Raw genomic sequence first — 6,477 nt, 5'->3', positions numbered from 1 at the left:
CGATTCCCTCTAGAAAAAAAAAATCAAATAGGTTTAGTGGGTACAATCATCCATAAAAAAGACACATTCACACAATGCAAAGAAAGACAATTATAAATAAGTAAATAAACTGCGTTTCTTACCCTTGAATTTCTTCTCCTCCTTGATCTTCTTCTTCTTGGGGCCCAGCAGGTGGCGCTGTTGTTCATAGAAAGAGTCCTGGGAGGAGAGCAGTCCCGTACTATAGTACTGGTACTGCTGCAGCTGAGGAGGAGGAGGAAGGGGGTTACAAACTGGCATTTAGAGGAGCAGGTGGATAGAGATGTTAAATTTGTATCTGTGCCTTTATGGTGACTGTGACCACATAGGCAGCGCCATTTATGGCTATTGCCATTTTAAAATGTAGTCAATTTTCTCCTTCTTTTGATGTTTGAAAATAAAGTCTGATGCTAATATTTGGTGATATACCACCCCCTGCAGGGCTGGAGTCCTGAACCACATCTTGTATGTCATTCATTTATTGTGGCCACTAGATGGCGGTGTTAAAGACTAATGCCAATTTACAAACTAAGCAAACCAATTTGAAGACAACGCACTTTTTTTTCTTCTTCCATTTTTAATTTAACGTTTAACCAGGCAAGTCAGTTAAGAACAAATTCTTATTTACAATGACGGCCTAGGAACAGTGGGGTTAACTGCCTTGTTCAGGGGCAGAACCACAGATATTTACCTCGACATCTCGGGGATTCGATCTAGCAAACTTTCAGTTACTGGCCCAACGCTCTAACCACTAGGCAGCCTGCCTCTAACCACTAGGCAGCCTGCCTCTAACCACTAGGCAGCCTGCCTCTAACCACTAGGCAGCCTGCCTCTAACCACTAGGCAGCCTGCCTCTAACCACTAGGCTGCCTGCCTCTAACCACTAGGCTGCCTGCCTCTAACCACTAGGCTGCCTGCCTCTAACCACTAGGCTGCCTGCCTCTAACCACTAGGCTGCCTGCCTCTAACCACTAGGCTGCCTGCCTCTAACCACTAGGCTGCCTGCCTCTAACCACTAGGCTGCCTGCCTCTAACCACTAGGCTGCCTGCCTCTAACCACTAGGCTGCCTGCCTCTAACCACTAGGCTGCCTGCCACCCCAAAAATGTCACATTGGTTTCCAATAGTGGATGCACTCCTCCATATGCCCTTCTCCTCTCAGGCAAGCTCTGATCATTGGCTGATCCCTCCCAACCTATAAGGAATCCCCAACCAGTTGACTACTTTAAAATGGTGGAAGCCCTCAATGGTAATGTCCATGCAAAATCAAACCTCTATACATCGCTACAGAGTCATCACTGTTCAGTCAATCCCATCACAACGAGCACAATAGTAGTGGTGGTCATGTGACTGCAGTGGTGGTCATGTGGCTATACATCAAGTAATAACATAGTTGTGTTTGCACATGCATGCATGCCTGTGTGTATGTCTAGACACGTGTGTGTGTGTGTGTGTGTGCACAATTGGCATAGCGTCGTCCGGGTTAGGGAGGGTTTGGCCGGTAGGGATATCCTTGTCTCAGTATGTAAAATGTAATAAAATGTATGCACTCTACTGTAAGTCGCTCTGGATAAGAGCGTCTGCTAAATGACTAAAGTGTGTGTGTGTGTGTGTGTGTGTGTGTGTGTGTGTGTGTGTACCTCTCTGTCGTTGTGGAACTTGTTCTGGTGCTCCCTTGTGAACTGGTGCAGTCTGAGCATGTCCTGTAGCTCTTCTCTGGACAGACTGAAGTCCGAGTCCTCTGTGTCTGACTCACTGGTGTCGTCACTCAACAAGATACTCTATGAGGGAGGGGAGTGCAGGGGGAGAACAATTCAGATACATCCACCCACTATCTCTCTTATATACACCATTACAGACTGGTTTCCTGGACACAGATTCAGTCTAGTTCTGGACTAAAAAACATGGATCATTTGTTTTGGTTCAGGACTAGGCTTTGTGTTTGGGAAACCAGCCCTGAACGTTAACACACTCAATCATGAATCAATGAAAAATACCTTGAGCCATTTCCTGCTCTTCTTCAGTTTGGAGAAGTTGTATAGACTGGCTTTGTCTTCCTTGTGTTCTGTGGAGAGTAAAAGGAGGAGCGTGAAAGATAAAATCAAATGTCTTTGAATAAAGATCTGGGTGAGATTTTGGATATGGATCCAGGATATTGCACTTGGTATGTAGCCAATGTTGGGCATTAATCTGAGATGACACCTTGGAATCCAGATCCCTACTAAAGCATATCCTGCATCAGAATATATATACACACAACAGCTGGGAGGGTACACGCAACTATTTGAACGTTCCAGGTGAACTCTCCCTAAGCGCCCCTTCACCTTGTGATGGAGTTCCGTTGAGGGTGGTGCCCTCGGTAACAAGCCCCTCCTCATCCAGGTCACATGACTCCTCTTTTATCGCCAAGGCTGCGTGTTGATTGACCGGCCCCAGAGAAGGCCCCTCCCCTGATCCGCCATCGTCGCTGTCATCACTGTGATATGACAAACACGTACACATGAGCCCAGAGTCATCTTAGTCACGTCATAAAGCACAGACAACATCTACTCCAGGCTGTTATTTTATTGATAAGGTGGCTGTGCGCTCGTGGCTGTCATTCACACAACTGCTCACTCTGTTACAAAAATAACTTGTAACTCGTCACTCTGATCTGAAAGGTATAGTGCAAGATTTTGGCAATTAAAAAGGTGAATTACGCAAAAAAAAAAAAAAAATTTTTTTTTTAAAGATGAGCTATTTTCTGGTTGTTAAAATTCTAATAGTTCACCTAATTTCAGTTTATGTGACAAAACATGCACGTACAGTGTAGAGTAGGGGCCTGGGGCCTACCGTTGGTGCACATTTAAAATTTGCCCTAGCACTATCTAGCTGATTCAAATAATCAAAGCTCGATGAGGTGGTTATTTGAATCAGCTGTGTAGTGCTAGCACAAAAAAAACAAAAGGTTCACCAAGGTGGGACCCCCAGGACCGAGTTTGGGAAACCCTGCCCTACGACACGTGTCAAACCCGTCCACAATGGGCAGAGTGTCTGCGGATTTTCGCTCCTCCCTTGTACTTGATTGATGAATTAAGGTCTGTGTTTAGTAAGGAACTCCCCTCACCTGGTTGTCCAGGTCTCAGTAAGGAACTCCCCTCACCTGGTTGTCTAGGTCTCAGTAAGGAACTCCCCTCACCTGGTTGTCCAGGTCTTAGTAAGGAACTCCCCTCACCTGGTTGTCCAGGTCTCAGTAAGGAACTCTCCTCACCTGGTTGTCTAGGTTTAGTAAGGAACTCCCCTCACCTGGTTGTCTAGGTCTCAGTAAGGAACTCCCTTCACCTGGTTGTCTAGGTCTCAGTAAGGAACTCCCCTCACCTGGTTGTCCAGGTCTTAGTAAGGAACTCCCCTCACCTGGTTGTCCAGGTCTCAGTAAGGAACTAACTCCCCTCACCTGGTTGTCCAGGTCTCAGTAAGGAACTCCCCTCACCTGGTTGTCCAGGTCTCAGTAAGGAACTCCCCTCACCTGGTTGTCCAGGTCTTAGTAAGGAACTCCCCTCACCTGGTTGTCTAGGTCTCAGTAAGGAACTCCCCTCACCTGGTTGTCCAGGTCTTAGTAAGGAACTCCCCTCACCTGGTTGTCCAGGTCTCAGTAAGGAACTCCCCTCACCTGGTTGTCCAGGTCTCAGTAAGGAACTCCCCTCACCTGGTTGTCCAGGTCTCAGTAAGGAACTCCCCTCACCTGGTTGTCCAGGTCTCAGTAAGGAACTCCCCTCACCTGGTTGTCCAGGTCTCAGTAAGGAACTCCCCTCACCTGGTTGTCCAGGTCTCAGTAAGGAACTCCCCTCACCTGGTTGTCTAGGTCTCAGTAAGGAACTCCCCTCACCTGGTTGTCCAGGTCTCAGTAAGGAACTCCCCTCACCTGGTTGTCCAGGTCTTAGTAAGGAACTCCCCTCACCTGGTTGTCTAGGTCTCAGTAAGGAACTCCCCTCACCTGGTTGTCTAGGTCTCAGTAAGGAACTCCCCTCACCTGGTTGTCCAGGTCTTAGTAAGGAACTCCCCTCACCTGGTTGTCCAGGTCTCAGTAAGGAACTCCCCTCACCTGGTTGTCCAGGTCTCAGTAAGGAACTCCCCTCACCTGGTTGTCCAGGTCTCAGTAAGGAACTCCCCTCACCTGGTTGTCCAGGTCTTAGTAAGGAACTCCCCTCACCTGGTTGTCCAGGTCTCAGTAAGGAACTCCCCTCACCTGGTTGTCCAGGTCTCAGTAAGGAACTCCCCTCACCTGGTTGTCTAGGTCTCAGTAAGGAACTCCCCTCACCTGGTTGTCTAGGTCTCAGTAAGGAACTCCCTTCACCTGGTTGTCTAGGTCTCAGTAAGGAACTCCCCTCACCTGGTTGTCCAGGTCTCAGTAAGGAACTCCCTTCACCTGGTTGTCTAGGTCTCAGTAAGGAACTCCCCTCACCTGGTTGTCTAAGTCTTAATTGAAAGGAAAAACCAGCAGTCTCTCCATGGAATGAGTGACACCCCTGCCCTACGAGGTCCGGCACCTGCTGGTTCTGTTATACCTGATAATTAATTGCACCCATCTGGTTAGCAGATCTAAATTAGTCCCTGATTAGAGGGGAACAAAGGAAAAACAGAAAGAAGTGGAACTGGCTTTGAGTTTGAGGGGTGTCGAGAATCATTGCATTTTCAGCTGCTGAAGCTGTTGTACAAAAAAACGAAAGTAAAAGACGCCAAAAACTAAACATAACAGGAACTATAGAAGTAGTGCACATAGAACAGCTCTACTGCTTCTTAGACTTGCTTTCGATGAGAGTGACAGATCTATAGCTCACATTTCTATGTGAATTTGGTTGGGTCGCCCATAAAGTGACGTATTGCAGTTTTAAGAGTCAGATGAACTCATGCATACAATGTATGTCTCTGCGTTCAGTTTGAAGGAAGTTGCTAACTATAATTAGTGCAATTGCTAACAGCTAGCTGTTCCCATATACTACCAGTCATTGTGCTAACGCTAGTTAGTAAGGAACTCCCCCTATGCCCTCCCAGGCCCTCTCATTTTAAATCCATAAATTAGGGTCTAATTTATTTATTTCAATTGATTGAGTTCCTTCTCTGAACTGTAACTCAGTAAAATCTTTGAAATTGCTGCATGTTGTGTTGCATTTATATTTGTGTTCAGTAAACCTTCAAACTGAACGCAGAGACATACAAATGGTATCCATGCGTGTCTCAGTCGAAATATGTGTTTACATTTTTTTAAATAACTATTTAGCAGTGGCGGGGCTCCGCTGCTAAATGAATATAGGATAAACACTGGTATATTACCTGAATAGGTATCTGTTCTGTAATATTGCATTATAAATAGAGTACCACACTATGAGTCATAATACCCATAAAACCTAGCGCCCAAACAGGGAAATGGTTACAATCATTTTTCTATCATTCATTTTTCCCATGTGGAGCCAAATATAATGATATAAGTCAACTTTTTCGAGAGATTTACATGGTTATCAAAACATCACACCAGGGTAAGCCAGCACGAAACACAGCCCTTATTTTAAATGTTTCTAAAATAGCTTATGTGAAAAATAAATGGTGGAAAAACAATTGTAACCATTTGGCTGTTTGACCGCTAGGTTTTATGGGTTTTATGACAACACCACAGTGGGGCTGTATAACTGTACTTTACCTGGATAGGTCTCTGTTGAAGACTGAGGCGGTCTGGCGAAGGAAGCTGTCAAGGCGTAGGGATCTCTCCAGGTGCTGAAGGTGAAGAGGCTTGGCCAGGCCTGATGACGACCATGCTGCCCCATCGTCGGCCTCTGCCTGCCCAGCCCCAGACGCCATGGAGGACTGAGACCTGTAGGCCCTACTAGGTAGGGATACTCACTAGGGGAGAGAAGGGGAGGACAAAAAGAAAAAGGGGGAGAGGGAGAGAGAGGTAGGGGGTTTAGATGGAGAGTGATAAGAGAGAGAACCAATGTGGGGGGTAGAGCGGAAGTTGTAATATTAGAGCTAAAGAATCTTTCTTGTGTTTTTCAGTCAGGACCTCCATGTCGTCTCCTGACAGCTAGTCTCTGCATGCAACATAACACTGACATGTTTGTGCATAAATTAACAAAACAATGGAACCTTTCTAATGTGGGATATGGATATCCTCATTATCTCCAATCACAACAGTCAGTTCAGAAGATGTGAAAAGGCCTGAAACAGAGAGAAAGAGCCACAAGTCACACATTGCACCACACCAATCAAAGCTGTCAAAATTGACTAATCAGCGTATTCCCTCTGTGGAGTGGACCTTCAAGCACTTTCATGTATCAGATTGGAAGAGCTTATGTTGAACTGATTAAATTTGTTGAACAGTCGATAGAGGAAATTGAGTCTAAATATGCTTAAGTTATAGGCATGTTTTGTTTTTAATGTTTCAAGACCTTAAATCTGAGCTTGGGGAAGAAGGGTCTTAGAGTACCCC

At 45.8% G+C, this 6,477-nt stretch overlaps 1 protein-coding gene across 3 annotated transcripts in view; it reads right to left on the bottom strand.

Annotated features, from left to right (window-relative positions):
* ino80 (INO80 complex ATPase subunit) overlaps window positions 1-6,477 on the bottom strand; it is a 102,330-nt gene that overhangs the window by 94,313 nt on the left and 1,540 nt on the right. For all 3 annotated transcript variants that reach the window (XM_055885688.1, XM_055885690.1, XM_055885689.1), the window contains exons 2-7: window positions 6,135-6,206; window positions 5,692-5,891; window positions 2,342-2,493; window positions 2,015-2,082; window positions 1,658-1,798; window positions 123-243 (exon numbers count right to left, since the gene is read on the bottom strand). In XM_055885688.1, the coding sequence (XP_055741663.1) occupies window positions 123-243; window positions 1,658-1,798; window positions 2,015-2,082; window positions 2,342-2,493; window positions 5,692-5,849 (640 nt within the window). In that variant the 5' untranslated portion in view covers window positions 5,850-5,891; window positions 6,135-6,206. The remainder of the gene's footprint in view (window positions 1-122; window positions 244-1,657; window positions 1,799-2,014; window positions 2,083-2,341; window positions 2,494-5,691; window positions 5,892-6,134; window positions 6,207-6,477) is intronic.

Source organism: Salvelinus fontinalis, chromosome 27 (assembly GCF_029448725.1).
Source record: "Salvelinus fontinalis isolate EN_2023a chromosome 27, ASM2944872v1, whole genome shotgun sequence".
Taxonomy (NCBI): domain Eukaryota; kingdom Metazoa; phylum Chordata; class Actinopteri; order Salmoniformes; family Salmonidae; genus Salvelinus; species Salvelinus fontinalis.
The sequence above is the reverse complement of the archived record's forward strand: the minus strand, read 5'-3'. Positions and strand labels throughout refer to the sequence as shown.